The following is an 18,754-nucleotide window of genomic DNA, read 5'->3' on the forward strand; positions in this document are numbered from 1 at the left end:
ATACAGCGGTTTCATTTTTGTTCGAGAGGGACGCTTATCTCATTGCAGCCTGTACCTTTCTCTGGATGCTTGCGATTGTGTCCGGAGTTGTGGTCATGCTAGCCATCAGATACAAAACATTGCCCAACACGCGTGAGTGAATAGCATTCTCCGAAGACGAATCGTGGAGAAGCGTATCTCTCAGCCCAGTCGCAGCTGTGGAAGTATAACCAGAGCCAGCAGGATCCTTGAGCGACATCGCCAAAACAGAGCCCAGAGCGAACACACTCTCGACATTCGATCTAAGCGAAAGGTCGCGCACAAAGTCTTGCGACCACATGCTCCACAGGTTTTGCTTGCTATCGTCTTCTTGTCTCCAAGAAGACTTGAAGCTAGTCCAGGTGGCGCCTTCATCCATCTCCTTCATAGTCTTGAGGGAGTACCTTGCAATGTCGCAGCCGACGGCGTGTGCAGTGTAGCTGTGACCATGGAGCAAGGCATCAGACTTCTCAGGACTCAAGAAGGCCTCGAAGATGCTCTCACTAGCAAGAGTAGTACAGAGCGGCAGGAGACCGCCAGTAAGTAGTTTGGCATGAACAGAAATGTCGGGCTGAACATCAACAAACGACGAACTGCTGAAACGGCCGAGACGGTACAGACCAGTGAAAACTTCATCAAAGACGACAGGAATACCCTTCCATGCTAGCTCCGAGTCTGATGTAGCTGCTGCATTACCATACAGCTCCGGGCATTGCTCGCGTGCAACCTTCACTAATACGTGTTGGAAGAGAGGATCGCTGAACAGCATACCGCCAGCACCGAGAATGACTGGCTCCATGATAAGAGCACCGAACTTCTTGCCCTCTGCAGTCAAAGCTTCGAGAGAAGTTTTGATATAAGACTCGTAACGCTCAGCATCAGCCTTTCTGCCAGCAAGTGCGAAGATCTCGTCGAGGCTAGAGAAGGAGCGGACGGGGCCAAACTCTTCCTCCATACCTGCAGGAGGCTCGACAATCCATTTGCCTGCTTGCATCTTGACGAGAGGGAAGTCAAACCAGTGGCCACGACCAGAGTACCACTCGACTTTCTTGTTGTATGTTGACGGTTCTGAGAGGTCCATGGTGCCGATGGTGTCGCCATGATAACTGCCTTTGAGGCCGAGGATCAAGATCTCATCATCCGGGGACCAGCCGTAGCGTTTGCTCGCTGCTTTGAGACCCATCTTGACTGCGACTTCCATGCCAGTGCTTCCATTGTCGGTGAAGAAAGTCTTTGTAAGACGTGGATTACCAATGTTCTGGAGCAGTGTCTCCGAAAGCGATACAGCAGGTTCATGTGCAGCACCAGCAAACATGACATGGCCGTAACGACCAGCGGCGTGTGCGGCAGTAAGCGCCAATGTGGGATTACCGTGGCCAAGTCCTTGCGTCCACCATGATGCTGAACCATCAAAAGCAGGCTTCAGCTGATTACCTTCCTTCGAGCCAGAACCACTGGAGTTATGAGTCTGGAAGTAGTCGCCATAGGCCGAGTCGATGGCCAGAATATTCTGCTCTGATCTTTCGGTGTGCTGCATGAAAGGATGCCAGATGCTACTGTCAGCTCTCTTGGGCAGCGATTGTAGACTAGATAGCCTTTTATCATGAGTCTGGATGATATTGTCAATACATTGTTCGAGGTTAGATGAGCTGCTGGCCGATTCGTAGTATTCTCTCATAGATTGCTCATCGTCTGCTTGAGAAGATTTGAGCTCAGGAGGCGGTGGCAAAGAGAGTGTTTGAATCCCTCTCTCCTTGAAGTAGTCTTTCAGATATGTGTGATTGTCGTATCTCGATTCCTCAAAGACGAGGACCGAGTTCACATCGTAGCCACGGACATGAAGTGATTCCCAGGACGAGATGGTCGTGCCGATGCCGCCCAAGCGGTGGTCACCCACGAGTAAGGTAGGCAATCTCAATGGTCTATAGAGATCTGCCTGTACATTTCCAGAAGGCGCTGGAGAGAGCACACCACCAGCAGTCTCGACGACGGCTACAGCATCCTTCCCTGTGGCATACCCAAGCAGCTCCTCGTAAACACGAGTCAAGATGCTCTGGTCGTCAATCGGCTCCTTGGAGATTCTGGCAGCAATATGAGGGCTGACTGGGTCGTCAAATTGAAGTAGCGTCTTCGATGTGATGTCTTTTGAGTATCGTGTTATATGACTACGAAAGAACTTAGCAGTTGATTTTCGACTAAGACGTTCACATGTGCATACCGGTTGTCCTGGTCGTCGAGTGGCCCAGTAGAGATTGGTTTCAGATAATGCACGTTGTAATCTGGTAGCCTCTTCCGTAGAGCTTTGCAGAGCAATGTGCTGACAACTGTCTTTCCTACACCAGTATTGGCTCCATATACCTGCACGGCTCTAAGCCTCGGCCATAGAGCAGACCCGACTTGACGCATGTTAGAATGGAGGACGAATTAGCTACCGAGTGTTACAACGACATGAATCCGAGTAGCGACTGGACAAAATGAGAGAACGAGAAGGAAATTGATGATGATTCACGACGATGTTCAATGGTCTAGGCCGGTACGCCGGCAAAGTTGGTGGGAGCATTCACCGTCTTCGGCGTACCGGCTCGGCGCTGTCGGACATCGTTTCGGGGAATTGATTGCCGATGATTCAAGCTTTGTTCGACCCTTTGGTGTTCCCTTCGCTCTTACTTACCTTCCTCGAATCGTGGATGCTCGTTTTGATAAAGTCAAACGTTTGTGACAGCTGTTTGCATGTTATCGACGTGTAGGGTCGGTCGGACAAATCGAAACATTCGCGGAGCTAGATAGGCCTCGGCGTTTGGAAGGACTAATATGTAATATGGTTGCTTGCTCCTATTTTGCTCACACGACCCTGCAACACGATATATATATATATATATGTATAGTTTATGGTGCCGAGGGCGCCTCCAAGCCGACAACCGTCTCTGGTGGATCTTCCACTCCAAGATCTAGCTACAACTTTGCTAATGGTGATCTTGTCTTTTGTTCCACCCAAGCAGTGATTCTTGATACCAGCGCCTCAACTTCATCCCTCGTATTGCCAGCGTGCAAACATACCCGAATTCGTTCGGAGCCTAGCGGTACAGTTGGCGGTACGATAGGCCTGACCACCAAGTTCTTTTCCTGACAAAACTTGGCTAGACCGCGAGGATCAGAACTGAGCACTGAGAATATTGGTGATGGTGGACACTCCTCAAGCACCTGGAGAAGATGGCGTTGGTGCTGTGGTAGGCTCGAGGTGAGAGCAAACAGTCTTTCGTGGAGAAGACTGATCAGGTCAAAAAGATGTGTGGCAAGCGCTGTTGTGTCGTCGCTCGACAGTAGAGTGTAGGCAGCTCTAATGGCAGCGAGTGCTGGAAATGACAGGAAAGTCGTGTATATTAGCGGTCGTGCGTAGTTGATAAGGTAGTGCTTTATCAACGGACTGCACAGAATGATAGCTGCATTTACTCGTCAGCAAGGATAGCAATGAATACGAATGTTTGTTAATGGACTTACCACCGTTGCAGGCCATGGCCTTGCCAAATGTGTGCAAGCGGATAGTGATCTTGTCCTCTAGCCCAAGTGCCGAGACCAGACCTCTGCCTTGCGGGCCTAGAACACCTGTAGAATGTGCCTCATCCACAATGATGTGCCCATTGCCATTGGGTAGTAGCTCGGTCACTGCTTCGACAACTTCTCTCAGTGGTGCAACATCGCCATCCATGCTGTAGATTGCCTCGACAGCGATGAAGATGCTGCGTCTTCCGGACCTGAACTTTTCATCGGAGTCGATGCATCTCCTCAACACAGCTCGTAAATCTGTGATAGAGTTGTGCATAAAAGCAAAATTCGCACCAGCACGACTCGCCCTCATGCCATCGTGTACACTGGCGTGGATGTAGCTGTCATACACCACGATGTCGTCTGGTTGTGGTAGAACAGAGAACAAGCCTGCATTAGCATCGAAGCCAGAGTTGCACAACAAGCCGTCTTCGGCACCATGGAAAGCTGCGATATCTTTCTCCAATGCTTCCGCATATTTGCTGTTGCCATCGAGAAGCCGTGAGCCGCCACTACCGAGAGGGAACTCCGGACGAGCAGCTAATTCGCGAAGATATAGATCGCGAAGGGTGGAGGAGTTGGAAAGTGAGAGGAAGTCATTGGAACTAAAGTCGATGGCATTTGCGGTGGGTAGAGTCAGGTTCCGAAGTGTTGAAGCTTGTCGACGCCGCGACAAAGCGAGGGCGAGACTTCTTTCTAGATGAGATTGTTGCGAGGGCGTACCAGAGTGGTGACTCGAAGTTGATTTCTTCTCCATATCCATAGTCGGTCACGAGACTGTCCTGGGATGTATTGATGTTCAGTGATCGTCTCCTAATTATTTTTCTGGCAGCTTGTTTGTCGGCAAAGAAAGAACGTTTCAGTCTCAGAAGCTGACGACAACACAAACAAAGGAAGGTGTACTCCACACTATCTCCAGCGGTTCACGGAAGGGCAGTAGATGTTTCTAGCTCAATCATGCTGACGAGTGGTCTTAACAAAACCGATGAGTCGTATGCTCCCTACAAAAGTGGTGGAGGTCGAGGCTCAATCGAAGCCTCGGCCCGATCGACATTTTTGGCTTCCCCGAAGACGGCACCCCAAAACTCTCCGAGAACCTTCCTTTCTTCCTTCTACACAGCATTATCGAACTCATCTGAGCAGAACCGGAAAAAAGCCTCTTTTCCTGGATTGGTTATGCTACCTATCAGCCTCCAAATGCGACACTAACAAAACTTCTCTGACCCCTCTTCTCGTCTCTCTCAATACCAGTTCTACTCCTCGCGTGAATAGGCAAACTAGCAGCACTGTATCTACTGCTCCTGGAAGGCTTGACAGTAGCACAGCTGCCCGCTTCAGAATGTCTACTCGATCGTCTCGACCCTTCACCATGTAGTGATCTCGGTCTGTGCTTCTTGCTCGAACTCGACTTTCTGGACTCACGATCATGGCTGCGTTCGCGGTGACGAGACTCATCACGTTGATGGCGAGTGTGACGAGATGCTACGCAAGATATGCTATCGTCTGGAGCGACAGTCTCCAGATCATCGATTTGAGGTATTGGATCGCTCTCAAGAAGACTTCCTACGAGGCTAGTCTTGCGAGACTCTGGCAGTGAGATGCCAGCAGCTGATGCGCCGTCGTGCACCGGCGCCTGACGCCCAAGGATGTTACCAACGATACTCCCTGCCCGCGATTCCGGTAGAGCGATATGGTGAGCCGAGGTTGCCGAAGCAGCCCTGAACATTGGCAGGGGTCTTTCCATTGCTGATACCAGAGATGGTCTCCTGGAGTCTGGCAATGGCATGTCTGCACCCGAGACAACGGATGTCTTTCTCGAGATGGGCAAGGAATATCCTGCGGCTGAAACCACTGACGTCTTTCTTGAAACTGGTAAAGGAAGTTCTGCCGCTGTAACAACTGATGTCTTGCGAGATTCAGGTAGCGCTATGCCGGCAGCAGAGTAATAACGTGATCCGTTGACTTGACTGGCTTTGATGGTGCTCGTATCGGAGCCATCATATGGTGAATCATCTCTGTGTGCACCAGAGCGAAGTTTCGATGATAGCTTCGAAATTGTAGAACGATGACTGGACGAATCGCGATGTCCGCTTGATCGATCTGGAGAGCTTGCTCGATGCTCACTTCGACGGCTTGTAACCGACAAATCCCGATGCTTGCTAGATCGATGAGAGTGTCGACTGAATGGGTTAGGAGAGCCGTCTCTTCTCTCATCATGGTGGTTCCTAGGAGAGTCTCTATGTGAATGTCTGCTATGCTTGCTCTTGCTCGAATGTGTCGAGTACATGCTCATCGCACTGTCTCGACGTGCAACCACAAGATCTTGTGATGGCCGTTCTTGGGACTGTATCGGAACATCCTCGATCTGGCGATCCGTATTGCACATAGATGGAGGTGATGTGACTGCCCGACGAGATACGATAGATGGTCGGGGCCCCACTACCGATGCTGGAATGTATTCAATTCGCCTTTCTATGGGAGCTACCGATGGTGGGCTCGAGGGGGATCTCGTCGGCACCTGAGAGACAAATCGCGATGCCGGTATGTAGACTACTTCAGACTCCTCGAGTTTCTTACTGGCTCTCGAAGTAGACGCCAGAGAAACATAGGTAGGACCGTGATAGCTCTTGGTGTCGATGGTTTGAGGTTCGGGAGCCGCTTCAATAGCTCTCACTGAGCGTGCTTTGCGTGGTCGAAGAGGAACGCCAGACTCGGTATCGCTGAACTGCTCCATCACTCTAGACGCAACCACGGAATCCGTGGTACTGTAGTTACGATGGACTCTCATCCTCGGCCGTGATTTCACACTCTCAGCGGTTTGCTCGGGCGACCGCCATGCTGTCTTACTCGTTGTCGCGGAGCTCAATTCGGTCTTTGGCTTGCTAGTCTGAGCTTGACTCGGGGCAATCTTGCTAGGTGCCTTACTTGATGCTCTGCTCGATGCAGGCCTTCTACTCACTGCTTCGGCAAAGTCTGCATCTTGTTGCGCACTATCTTGTTCGCTTTTCACCATGGCATATGCAACCGCTGCACCAGCTGCAGCTCCCAGGATAGTGCCTATGATGGCTTTGCCAGTGATTTGGAATCCGAGATCGGAGCTCGAGGCTTGCGAAGTTGGGACTGCTGGTATTGACGTAGTCCTGGCGAGGCTAGGGGTCTTGGAACGAGGTATGGGGTCGGCAACGCTTGATGTGGACTCAGCGTCGACATTAGGGTGGCTTCTTCGTGCTGACGCGAAGGTCGTTCTATCCTCGTCACCCAGGACGTTCACGATGCCTCTTCTCCATGTAAGCACACGACTGCCTCCTGAGATAGTAGTGTATGCATCCTCGTCTTCCAGTTGGTGGTAGATGACTTCGATACTGTTGCCGTCGAGGTCCAGAACTGCAGCATTGAAAATGCAATCGTTGCTACCCCTGAAGGCAGGTGCGCCATTCGGACGACCTCCAGCGGTAAGTGCGGCGGCGTAAAAGTCCCTCACCGCTGCTTTGCTCGTCGCGGAAAATGCCACATGTGCATTACTACGTGTGATACTGAAGCGATCTTGGTCAGCTTGACTACCAGAGTCCGCCTTTCTCCGCCAAGATCATACCCAGGTACTTCAGGACTCAGAAAGAAGTCAGCATCGTCGGTGCCAAACCCGACAGACTCGCCTTGGTTGCCGACGTATTTGTAATCGAGAGGCTGCAGTGCTGAGAGGAAGAAGGAACACGCAGAAGGAACGTGAGAAACAGTCAAGCCAACGTGTGATACTGGCATGACAGGCTTCGCAGAATGAGTGATTGAGAGGATGGGATGCAGAGATGAGGACAGAGATATATCACCGACCAAGAGATATCAGTGAGATACCGGAGATCCTACATGATCAACCGGCCAAAGCGGTCATATCGACTCGATCATGGACACGTTGAGTTCGCGTCTAGACTACTGCACGCTCTATATAACCCACGGCTGACAAGGAGCTGTTCCTGCGGCTGGAACACGCGCCTCGGTAAGGTCGACAACAGACAGGTTGAAGGAGAAGTAGGCGGGTCCGGCCGGGAAGAGATCCCCAGCGCCAATAGAATCCTTTGCTACGATCGCCTATATAATCGACCGTCTGTGCGGCGGGCAGATCAGGAGCGGTATGCGCATGATGGACGTGCCACGTAGAAAGTGTGCGCTTCATGCAAGCTAAACACGACGACAGACTATTGCTCGGCAAATGCCCTCGTTGGTTGAGTTTTACCGACCAGCCCATGTGGCCACCATTATCCGACAAACCCCGTCCAACAAGAGATGATCAAGTGGCCGAGGGCTTGCTGTAGTCTGCCAATATCACGCGTAAGCGGCCAGGGGCATCACTTCTTATAGAAAACATACGATTGCAAGAGCAGGATCAGGATGAGGTGGTGGTATGGGTTTGTTTTATTCGTTCTTTTGTTCGTTGGCTCTGTCAGTCAACACGAAGCGCGTGCTTGCGACAACCCAACCGAACTCCTGCTGGATATCCAAAACAAGAATCCTGCATACAAGCATGCTTTGTCTGCACCTATCAACCCAGGGCTATGAAAGAAGTGAAAGCACACGACTGGCGCATGGAGGCTATGAGGGTCCAACACAGACGTGACGAAAACGAACGTCCGAAGGGCGCACTCAATGCACAAGTGATCAAAAGCTTCCACATACTGCCGATTCCGCGGCGTCCCTTTTGTTGTTCTTGGTATATATAGTTTGTGACATGGTATTCGTGGTTGTTGTCGATTTAAATGACGTTCCAGACTTCCTCGGCGGCATGGCAGAATCTACTGCAAGCGACACTGGCACTCAGACTGAAGTTGCTGATACTGATGGAGTCGTCCTTGAACTCGTCTGCAAATGTATCGTTACCCTTGGCCATGGCACCGACAAAAACGCAGATGCTCTCCTTGGGAGCGAGATCGGCAATGTAGTCGCTCACACGGACGACGGAAGAGTCGAAACTGAGAGTGACCTTGCGGCAGTTGGGAGGGAGGTGGTCGGTGATGGGGTTCTTGATGACCTTCAAGAGCTTTTCTTGCGATGTGGTGGAGCGGATCGACAGTCTGTGAAGAAGCTGAACCATCAAACCGGCGAAGCGCTTGAATGTACGGGGAATGCGGACAGTAGGGCTGACTTCGATCAGGACACCCTTTGCTGTGTGAATGTAAATTTGAAGCTTGCCAGCCTTGTTGAGCGGCGAGTCGAGGAGGGTAAGGAGGCACTGCGCATTGATTAGAGGAGGAAGGATGTGGAGGAGATAGAGAAGTAACAAACCTGGTGGGTAATGTCGGGACGAGCGTCTGAAATGTCGCGGTTCATCTTGCGCATGACACCAATGTGCTCGTCGCTGTTGAGCAACGAGTACTTGTCGTCCTTGGCACCACCGCGGCCACCCGACGAGGCCTTGTATGTCTCGAGACTGGCATTGGACAGGACGACGATGAGGCGCTGCGAGTCCTTGTCGCTCGAGGGGATGGGAACGTGCTGCTCGGCTACGAGCTGCGGAAGAGATGGGGGAGGAAGACTTTGGGTGCCTTGAGGTTCAGGATTGATGTCAGCCATGGCGAGGTTCTTGTTGGAAGAACTTCTTGAAACACTGTGTGACGGTTGAGCAGCAACAAGTGTGCGTGTTGGAAGGAAACAGTGGACAGGAAGAAGTTGCTTGGGCTTGTGGTAGTGGTGGTGGTTGTTGGAGAAGTTGCTGCGACGGGAAAGGTTGCAAATATTGCACAGAGTGACTGACGCTGTCTCTTTGTTTCACGGCCCTCGAACGAAGAGCGTCTGCGCACTGCCGAACTGGAGTCCTCACTGCCTTCGGCATGCTCCTGGCCGGCGATCGGCTGCTCTTCCTTGATCATGTCGCTCATTTTGTCTAAGAATGCTTTACTGGTCTCTGCCTCTTGTCGTTTTCTCAAAAGCTTCTGTCGTCTTATCGTATGGGAACTGGCTCCAGAAGGCTGGAAAATATTTTCTCGTCCATGGCAGGTAGACTCGTATCACGTGCCTTAGCCTCGTCGCCCTCGCATCGCACCTTCCCTCAGTGGAAGTGACCTCTTTACCCAACCCGACCAACCATCGTGCTATCCCACCAACCAAACAGGCTGCACATGCCACCTCTATCGCGCTGATGCTATATGTTATATTGATTTAGGGCGTAGTGCTGAGAATCACCATTCTCACATCAGCATCTCTGTCAAGAAAGGCCAAGATTCGGCGGTTCGCGTACAAAGAAGCGCCGTTCTGATGACTGCGCACAAAAGAAGCATAAAATCGTTGACGCTCTGTGACGGCGTGACTGGTATGTCACGACTCACAAGCACCCCCACGATGTAATAGCGCCGAGGAGGAATACCTGCCTAGATATCCATCGTCTGTCCCTCCCTCTCGAATGCACGAGATGAACTGGATTTCCAAGCAACCATCCTCCATCCTTGACCATTGAAGCGTTTTGAGATTAGCTCCATCTTCGAGGCGATAAATTTTTCTCCGGCTTCGCCTATTTGCTACCCTCCCTCTCCGGCTGCGGGAAAACCCAAGTGGAACAAAGTCAATTGGCCTCGCCAAACCTTCAACAGTCGATTGTTCATACAGCAACCAAATTTACCAATATGGACATCAACGAAACTCAATTAAAGCAACGCAAAGCCGTCTCTGCTGGTACCTCGACTCAGCGTCTGGAGATCGACCCTGCCACAGAAAAGAGACTCGTCCGCAAACTTGATGTTTCTATCATTCCACCCGTTACGTTACTATACTTGTTCAGCTTTCTGGATCGTGTCAACATAGGCAATGCTCGCCTATATGGACTGGAAGAGGACCTCAATCTGTCGTCTGAACAATACCAGACCGCAGTGTCATTACTGTTTGTGACATACCTGCTCTTCGAGTTGCCTTCAAACATCATCTTGAAACGCTATTGTCGACCTTCAAGATGGATAGCTTTCATCTCCGTTTGCTGGGGCATCATTGCGACCCTGACCGGTATCGTGCAATCTTTTGGTGGACTTATTACTTGTAGGCTGCTCCTGGGACTCTTCGAATCGGGTCTGTTCCCTGGATTGGCAGTATATCTCTCATTCTTCTACACCAAGAGAGAGATTGGGCTTCGAATTGGCTACCTCTTTGTTAGTGCGGCCTTAGCTGGCGCGTTCGGAGGCTTGCTTGCTTATGGCATCGGTCACATGGACGGTGTGTCTGGTCAAAGTGGATGGCGCTGGATCTTCATCCTCGAAGGAATACCTACATTCGTCCTTGGTATTGCATGTTGGTGGTGGCTAGCAGATGGTCCAGAGACCGCCTGGTTCCTTACCCAAGAAGAGAAAAGGCTCATGGAGATTCGCCGTTTACAACAAACCGGCGTGACTGACGAGTTTGCCTGGCAGGACGTGCGAGCTGGACTCAAGGACTGGAAGATGTGGGCATTCTGCTGCGCTCTGTTCGGTGCCGACACTATGCTCTACGGCTACTCGACCTTCCTGCCTACCATCATCAAGAACATCGATCCCTCGTACTCGAGCGCTCTGGTACAAGTTCTCACCATTCCTTGTTATGCAGTCGGCGCAATCAGCTATCTGTTCATGGCACGCATCTCGGACTGGTCGCAGAAGCGTGGCATCTACACGATCATTTTCGGCATAGTCTCCATTGTCGGCTACGCGATGCTGATCTCAGACGGCGGCGCAGGTGTCCACTACGCCGGCTGCTTCCTTGTTGCCTTGGGTCTATACGTCGCCGTCGGCCTGCCCATCGCTTGGCTACTGGCCAACAATCCTCGCTTCGGCAAACGCACCACAGCCACTGGCTTGCAACTCATGTTTGGCAACTGCGCTGGCATCATGTCGTCGTTTCTGTACCCCAAACAGGAAGGCCCTCGTTTCATCAGAGGCCATGCCGTTTCGTTGGGCATGGTGTCCTTTGCTATGATCGTGTATGCATTCATGTGGTGGTACTTTGGGCATGAGAACAAGAAGAGGATTAATGGCGAGCGTGATTACAAGATTGAAGATTTGAACGACGAAGAGATTGCTGATCTGGGTGATGAGAATCCCAAGTTCTTGTACTCCATTTGAGAAGGTACGCCATTCCAAACGCATGACGAAGCATATATGGAATTTAATAGGAAGGCCCCTCTGTAGATATTAAATATTCCACATTTCTGATATACAACAATAATTCAACCATATGCGCAAACTATTCACAACGATTGGGGGAGTATAAGATGCCGTGTTTACAGTTTTGAAGAACTGCATGATTCAGTTTCTTGTTTTGTTCATTATGTTCGTAACAGAGCAGATATTTACGAGCTCATGGCAGAGTGCTCCTTTCTGGCCTTTGCAATCTCGTCCTCCTTCATCTGTCTGAGGTTTCCAGTGTTGGCGACTCCACCGGTGACGTTGGCGGCAACGACTTCCTTGAGGTAACCGACTGCGCCGACCTTGGTTGAGTAGTATGAAATATCTGCATCACATCAGCATTTTTGCTCTCTCAAATGCATGTGTTGGACTTGGGGGGGCACAAAACTCACACTTGCTCTTTACCTCGATCAAACTCATTCTCGGGTCATCGGCCGAACCATCGTGGACACCATCGCCGAGGTCACCAAACCAAGCTGCAGCACCTCTGCTCCAGATCTCCTTGATACGAGGATCGCTGTTTGAAGTGGTGGCGGTTCCGGATACCGAAATCCAATCTTGAGTCTTTGTGTCTTGGAAGGAGACGTTGACTTCTTTGGCTGCCTCGATGTCCTTGAATTTTTGGGAGTGGTTGTTGGAAAGGAAGAGGAAGTCCGGGCCGGTGCGCTTGGCGAGTGCCATGGAGCGTGTGACGGGCTGTGATGAGATGTGTTAGTGGTGGGTGAGAGGAGGGAGGGGCGGGGAGAGCGAAAACGTACACCGACACCAGGACGGTATGTGCCTAGGAGACCAATCTTGAGGCCATCGACAATCTTGTAGAACTCTTCGAACTTGGTGGAGAAGTCGGCTTCATCCCACTGTCTCATGACACTGGGGTCATTCTTCTCGGTAATGTCTTGCTGCTTGACGTCGGAAGGCATATTCGTGTCGTTTGAGTAAAAGCGTTCAAGTATTGAAAAGTGTAGTAGTAGTTCAGGAAAAAGACCTTCAGTACGGCAAAGCAACCTTTGTTTATATAACTGTTTTGCGCCGTGGCTGGGAAAGCTCAGCCCATTGCTCGCCATGCAGTAGGAATCGATGACAGCTATAGTGACGTGCGGGTGATGTCAACGTACACGAAACCCATACACGAATCCTCACCAGACATCAGACTCCGAAGTGCGAGATCAAAGTCCGAAGACTAGTTTACAATCAGGTGATTAGGTGGGTTGCTATGCAGATGTAGGGCAGAGCCTCAGAGGGCGTCGTCTAGGGACTTGTTTTTGGTTCGGATGGTTCGCGCACTGTCGCTTTCGTGGTTTGCCGATCTTTTTACCATCAATGTCCAGACGTTCCAGGAACGACTTGTACGCAAAGCCTGTGCCGTACAGATTGCCACCGAGCATCGAGGTATTCAATTGGGCTTATGATGCATACGAATCACAGCATGATGAGTTTTTAAGAAGATAGAGCTGAAGCATGAATGCTCAAATGATTGAATTGAACAAGCGTCAAAGCTGTGTCGTTACCTCAGATAGATAACGGGGTCATCGAAATAGCCATCAAGAGTACGAACACGAGGACCAAAGAGTTCGGACCAAATAAAAAGACTGAGGGTACCACCCGTGGTATGAAACTCCAAGCGATGCAACAACGAAAAGAAAAGCTCAATAAAGTCGAAAAGAAGTTTCTCCAAGAATAGGAAGCCACGGAAAAACTTAATAGAGTTGAAAAGAAGCTCACGGAGAAGGTCGCGAATATAGTCGAGAAGCATGTTCTTCTAGAATGGGAAGCCACCGAAGCCTTGCTGCTTGAACTGGAAGCCTCCGCCACCACCGCCTCGTTGGTGGAAGAATTGTTGATGGCCACCGCCGCCTGGGAATCCGAATGGTTGTCCTTGGAATGGGTTGCCTTGTTGTTGAGACTGGTCATTAGGGTCATCTCCACGGTCGAACCTGGCCTTGAGCTCAGGGTCGGAAAGAACTTCGTAGGCCTCGTTGATCTCGGCCATCTTCTTCTGCGCTTCTTCAGGACTGGTGCCCTTCTGAGCAGCCTTGTCAGGGTGGTGTTGGACAGTGAGCTTGCGATAGGCCTTTTTGATTTCTCGTTCATCTGAGTGGCGGTCGACACCGAGAACCTTGTAGTAGTCTTTTTGCTTCGATCTCTTGAGCAGTGTGTGGGCTTTTTGCAGTAGCTCTTGGACTTTTTGTGAGTTTTGATGATGCTCCTTGGCTTGGTTGAGTGTCTGGATGGCAGGCTCGAACTCGTCGGCGTCTATTTGTCGCGTTGCTTTGCCGATCAAGGCTGGGAGACAGTTTGGGTTGTGGGTCAGGGCCTCTTCGCAGTACGGTTGAGCTTTCTTTAGATTGTTCATCTCGGTGTAAGCCTCACATGTCAACTCGACCAAGTCGTTATACAAGCGATCGGGGGCGTTTTTGTGAATCAGACCCTCGTCACGGTATTGCTGAGTGGCGTCCTTGACGGTCTTCAACAGCCCATCGTCGTCCTTGGTTGGAACCAACATGTTGACAGCATTGACGAATCTGCTCTTTTCCATGGCCTCTTTCAGCTTCTTCATCTGCTTGTCGACAGCTTTCTCAGCTTTCAGGAGTTTTCGGCAGGGTTTGGAGTCGGGATCCGAGTGAAGGCACTTCTTGACCTGACCCATACCGTTGACGGGTTCGTTGAGAGCGTAAAAGGACGTGGCAGAGATCTGAAGGTGTTCGCTCGAGCCGGAAGAAACCTGAGCCACGTGCATCAAGTCACTGAGAGCCTCGACGACGTCGCCCTTCTCAAAACGACATTTTGCTCGAGTGTGTCTCAGGTCCATGGAGGCTCCAGCAACCAGAACAGCAATGTCTGCGTGTGCAGTACAGTCAGCCCAGTGGCCCTCGTTCTCTGCTTTCTGGGCGAGCGAGGCAGCATTCTGGGCCTCGAGCAATTCGCGAATCTCGTCTCCGTCCTTCTTCCCAGCAGTCTCGTAGTCGAGTTTTGCACCTATCCAGTCGGCGTTCCTGCTCTTGATCTTTGCTCGTTGGACCAGAGCACCTTCGAAAGTGGGCTTGATAGAGAGGACGCGGTCGAAGTCGTGGCTGGCCTGGGAGTGCTTTCCGAGTTGGAGATAGGCAGCGCCCCGGCGGAAGATGGTGAGATAGTTCTTGGGATCACGAGTGATGGCGACGTCGAAGTAGGTCAAGGCATCCTGGCCGTTGCCCTGAGCGAGTGCAGCCGTGGCCGACGAGATGAGTTGCGATACGGGAACATCGGCGGGAATGTCGCGGGCACTCAAGCCATGCACGAGAGGAAGACTCGAGACAGCAATGGCGGCGCCCACGGCCAGAGAGTGCAAGGGGAGGAACATGGCGACAGCGAGGGCGATGGATAGCAATACACTTGACAGAGCATCAACAAGTGTCGAGTCGACAAGTCCAAGCATGTGAAAGAGCCACTTGGACTGTTTGTGCTCTGCTACCGACCAGAAGCCACGTTGCCTAGAGCCAGGAAGCTGCGGCCGACGAAATCACTCCCGAGAATGAACACGACCCATTCCTCCTGCACGCATTTTGCTACTGACAAGCAGGCAGTCTCACACACATCTGTAACGATAGACCTAGCCTACCTTCTCCTGCTTCGTCCGGAAGTAGACAGCCGTCGTCTTCTACCCTTGGATCTCATCCAGTCCACAATGCCTTGCGGTCCCTAGCAACTGTTCTATACACACTCGACTCCAGAGTCTCTCCATACACTCGTATCATCGTATCTCGTATCCCTCCGCGGTGGCCGCCGGCCAGACGTCATCGAATCCTGCCGCGTGCTTCTTGTTCTTGTCCCTACGAACTCGTCTATCATTCATAATCTTGCTGTCTTTTTCAAGACTTTTCACTTGTCGTACGACCCCCGTAACCTCTCTGCATCGTGGATTCCAAGCGGTCGAAGATCTCATTTATACTCAAAACCGCGTGACAACAGTAGCGCGACTCCGATCGACTTCGAGCAACTCTGCTCAACATGCCTCTCCGCCTTCGAGTCGACGGATCCGTCTTCCGCGATGGACACAACCGCGAGGTCACTCTACATGGAATCAACGTCGCCGGCGATGCCAAATATCCCCTGAACCCAGACCAATGTTCGCACATCAAGGACAAATTCTTCCAAGGTGATGACGTCTCCTTCGTTGGACGACCTTTCAGCCTCGACGAGGCCCACACGCACTTCGACCGCTTGAAGAGATGGGGATACAACACAATTCGTTACATCTACACCTGGGAGGCTATCGAGCACGCTGGTCCTGGAAAGTACGACGAAGACTGGATCAAGCACACCATCGACGTCTTGCGCCTGGCCAAGAAGTACGGCTTCTACGTCTTCATGGACCCTCACCAGGATGTCTGGTCGAGATACACTGGCGGCTCAGGTGCTCCCATGTGGACCATCTATGCCTGCGGTCTGAACCCTCAGGCTTTCCTTGCGACACAGGCTGCTTTTGTTCAAAACACATGGCCAAACCCTGCCGAGTTTCCCAAGATGGTCTGGGCTACCAACTACCAGCGTCTAGCCTGTCAGACCATTCTCACTCTCTTCTTCGCCGGCAAGGAATTCGCTCCCAAAGCCATCATCGACGGCGTGAACATTCAAGACTACCTTCAACGTCACTTCCTTGATGCCAACAAGATTCTGGCCCAACGCATAAAAGAGGCAGGCGACCTGGAGAACGATGTTGTCATTGGTTGGGAGAGCATGAACGAACCAAACAGAGGCTACATAGGCTGGGAGGATCTGTCCAAATGGCCAGCTGACCAGAACTTGAAGAAGGGGCCTGCACCTACAGCATTCCAGTCAATGCTCACTGGTCTCGGCAGAGCCGTGGAACAAGACACATTCGATTTTGGCAATTTTGGTCCTTACAAGTCTGGCAGTGAGCTTGTCGACCCCAAGGGGGAGATCGCCTGGCTGCCTGTAGGTTACGACGATTCGCGATACGGCTGGAAGAGAGACGCCAACTGGAAGCTCGGTGAGTGTCTCTGGGCTCAGCACGGAGTCTGGGACCCTGAGAATGACAAGCTGCTCAAGAAAGATTATTTCTTAAAAGTGCCTGTCTCGGGCGAGACGATTACGCACGAGTACTACACCAACAACTTCTGGCTGAATCACTACCGCGCGTACAGAGACACCATCAGAGGCATATTCCCAGACACCATCATGTTCTGCCAGTCTTCGCCTTTCGAGGTACCAGCATCGATCAAGGGCACCAAAGATGACGATCCGCAGATGGTCTTCGCACCTCACTTTTACGACGGCATCACTCTCATCACAAAGAAATGGTGAGGTTTCTACATCTTCTGAGATGGCAATCGACTAACAGTGCACAGGAACCGATTCTGGAACGTCGATGTGGTTGGCATTATGCGCGGCAAATACTTGAGTCCCGCCTTTGCTGTAAAGATCGGAGAGAGTGCCATCAGAAACTGTTTCCGCGACCAGCTCAAGTACTTGCGCGAAGAAGGCGAGGAGAAAATGGGCGCTCGACCCACCGTCTTTACCGAAATTGGTATCCCGTACGACATGGACGACAAGTATGCGTACAAAACCGGCGACTACACCAGCCAAACGCTCGCAATGGACGCAAACCACTACGCGTTGGAGGGTTCTGGTGTAGCAGGTTTTGCTCTTTGGACCTATGTGCCATCAAACAACCACTACTGGGGTGACAACTGGAACGGCGAAGACCTGTCCATCTACTCTGTCGACGACAAGCAATTGCCCACTTCACCCGAGGTGGACAGTGCAACATACAACCCAGAGTCCCCATCATACTCAGAAGGTAGAACATCCGGAGACGCGTCGGTCAGCCCATCAATACTGAAGAGGACATTATCTGTAGATCGAATGAGCGCCTCCAAAACACCTTCTATCAGCTCCGATGGCGTCGGCATGCGTGCAGCCGAAGCATACGTAAGACCGACCCAGACAGCAACACACGGCCGTGTCGTGTCCCACGGATTCGACCTCAAAAACTGCACTTTCCATTTGACACTCTCTGCGCCTAGCCCAACGTCTGAAGATGCACCTACCGAGGTCTTTTTGCCGGAATACCACTTCCCTCAAGGCAAGACTGAAGTCGAGGTGCTGGGAGGAAAGTGGAAGATCAGCGTGGATCAGACAGAGGGCGCGTCACAACAAGTACTGCGGTGGTGGCATGCGGCAGGCGAGCAAAAGTTGACTATCAGAGGACCTAAGAGACGACAGGGTACGGCGATTGATTCGGAAGCCGAAGCGGGATATCTAGATCAGTGCAAAGAGACTGGCAAGTCTTGCATTATGATGTAGAGAGAGAAACGACCCATGGTTTTGGTGCTTGATCACAAGCAAAAGTTGTCAATACTACCTGAGGCTCTCATGTCGAATCGTTTGCTACATAAAAGTACCCGAAGCCCACAGCAGAGGCCTATCGACGTCCGTTGATGATAGGTATGAATCTCGTTCCACCTGCTCTTCTCTCAACGCGGACTTTGAAGGTGCTCTCGCCGCGAGAATGACGATACAAACGTGATCATCCTCGCCGTCATCACTCTCGTCGCTGTCCTCGACCTCGTCTGAACCGTCCTTGTCGCTGCCCTCATGCTCATCCGAATCACCATCGTCGCTGTGCTCGGCCTCATCGTCATCACCTTCCTCTTCATCCTCATCCTCGTCCGAATCCTCGTCCGAATCTTCCTGACGGGTCAAACGCTTGTCGGCCATACGGGTGATGGAGGCAGCCAGATCAGCAGACAGAGAAGGGGACAGTGACATCAGGTCGAAACCTTCGGGGCGGTGGAGGTCAACCTGCGTGTTCCAGATACGCGGGCGACGATGGAGGCCGGGGAAGTTGTGTTTGTCGTTGTCAGAGATCTTGATTTCTCTCTAAACGACCAGATCAGCAAACGTGTTGGTGACGATGAATGGAACGGAAAAAGACTTACAGAAACAATGCGGGCAACTCGATCCCTGTCCTGACGGACATACTCGTCGTCGAAGCCATTGGCGGCGCCTTGCAACAGCATGTTATCCAGACTAAGCAGGACATCGTTGTATGCACTGGG

The 18,754-nt window shown here is 51.6% G+C and overlaps 8 protein-coding genes across 8 annotated transcripts; 2 read left to right on the top strand and 6 right to left on the bottom strand.

Moving 5' to 3' along the window:
• Positions 1–34: 34 nt before the first annotated feature.
• Positions 35–2,424, bottom strand: M436DRAFT_56536 (PLP-dependent transferase; the record flags this gene model as incomplete). The annotated part of the gene is made up of 2 exons (XM_013568034.1): positions 35–2,183; positions 2,237–2,424. The coding sequence occupies 2 exons, from the start codon at positions 2,422–2,424 to the stop codon at positions 35–37; spliced, it is 2,337 nt and encodes a 778-aa protein (XP_013423488.1).
• Positions 2,425–2,970: 546 nt separating this feature from the next.
• Positions 2,971–4,318, bottom strand: M436DRAFT_56296 (PLP-dependent transferase; the record flags this gene model as incomplete). The annotated part of the gene is made up of 2 exons (XM_013567978.1): positions 2,971–3,458; positions 3,517–4,318. The coding sequence occupies 2 exons, from the start codon at positions 4,316–4,318 to the stop codon at positions 2,971–2,973; spliced, it is 1,290 nt and encodes a 429-aa protein (XP_013423432.1).
• A 429-nt stretch (positions 4,319–4,747) lies between these two features.
• Positions 4,748–7,320, bottom strand: M436DRAFT_56622 (uncharacterized protein; the record flags this gene model as incomplete). The annotated part of the gene is made up of 2 exons (XM_013568048.1): positions 4,748–7,094; positions 7,154–7,320. The coding sequence occupies 2 exons, from the start codon at positions 7,318–7,320 to the stop codon at positions 4,748–4,750; spliced, it is 2,514 nt and encodes an 837-aa protein (XP_013423502.1).
• Positions 7,321–8,305: 985 nt separating this feature from the next.
• Positions 8,306–9,123, bottom strand: M436DRAFT_56266 (Nep1-domain-containing protein; the record flags this gene model as incomplete). The annotated part of the gene is made up of 2 exons (XM_013567974.1): positions 8,306–8,782; positions 8,836–9,123. The coding sequence occupies 2 exons, from the start codon at positions 9,121–9,123 to the stop codon at positions 8,306–8,308; spliced, it is 765 nt and encodes a 254-aa protein (XP_013423428.1).
• Positions 9,124–10,169: 1,046 nt separating this feature from the next.
• Positions 10,170–11,630, top strand: M436DRAFT_85559 (MFS general substrate transporter; the record flags this gene model as incomplete). Its single annotated transcript, XM_013568088.1, has 1 exon — positions 10,170–11,630. One exon carries the CDS (start codon positions 10,170–10,172, stop codon positions 11,628–11,630), a length of 1,461 nt encoding a protein of 486 aa, XP_013423542.1.
• Positions 11,631–11,857: 227 nt separating this feature from the next.
• M436DRAFT_56331 (blue light-inducible protein Bli-3) lies at positions 11,858–12,613 on the bottom strand (the record flags this gene model as incomplete). The annotated part of the gene is made up of 3 exons (XM_013567991.1): positions 11,858–12,018; positions 12,086–12,389; positions 12,452–12,613. 3 exons carry the CDS (start codon positions 12,611–12,613, stop codon positions 11,858–11,860), a joined length of 627 nt encoding a protein of 208 aa, XP_013423445.1.
• Positions 12,614–13,452: 839 nt separating this feature from the next.
• Positions 13,453–15,033, bottom strand: M436DRAFT_76206 (DnaJ-domain-containing protein; the record flags this gene model as incomplete). The annotated part of the gene is made up of 1 exon (XM_013568089.1): positions 13,453–15,033. One exon carries the CDS (start codon positions 15,031–15,033, stop codon positions 13,453–13,455), a length of 1,581 nt encoding a protein of 526 aa, XP_013423543.1.
• Positions 15,034–15,680: 647 nt separating this feature from the next.
• M436DRAFT_56589 (glycoside hydrolase) lies at positions 15,681–17,999 on the top strand (the record flags this gene model as incomplete). The annotated part of the gene is made up of 2 exons (XM_013568043.1): positions 15,681–16,993; positions 17,042–17,999. The coding sequence occupies 2 exons, from the start codon at positions 15,681–15,683 to the stop codon at positions 17,997–17,999; spliced, it is 2,271 nt and encodes a 756-aa protein (XP_013423497.1).
• Positions 18,000–18,754: the final 755 nt, after the last annotated feature.

Source organism: Aureobasidium namibiae (assembly GCF_000721765.1).
Source record: "Aureobasidium namibiae CBS 147.97 unplaced genomic scaffold scaffold_21, whole genome shotgun sequence".
Taxonomy (NCBI): domain Eukaryota; kingdom Fungi; phylum Ascomycota; class Dothideomycetes; order Dothideales; family Saccotheciaceae; genus Aureobasidium; species Aureobasidium namibiae.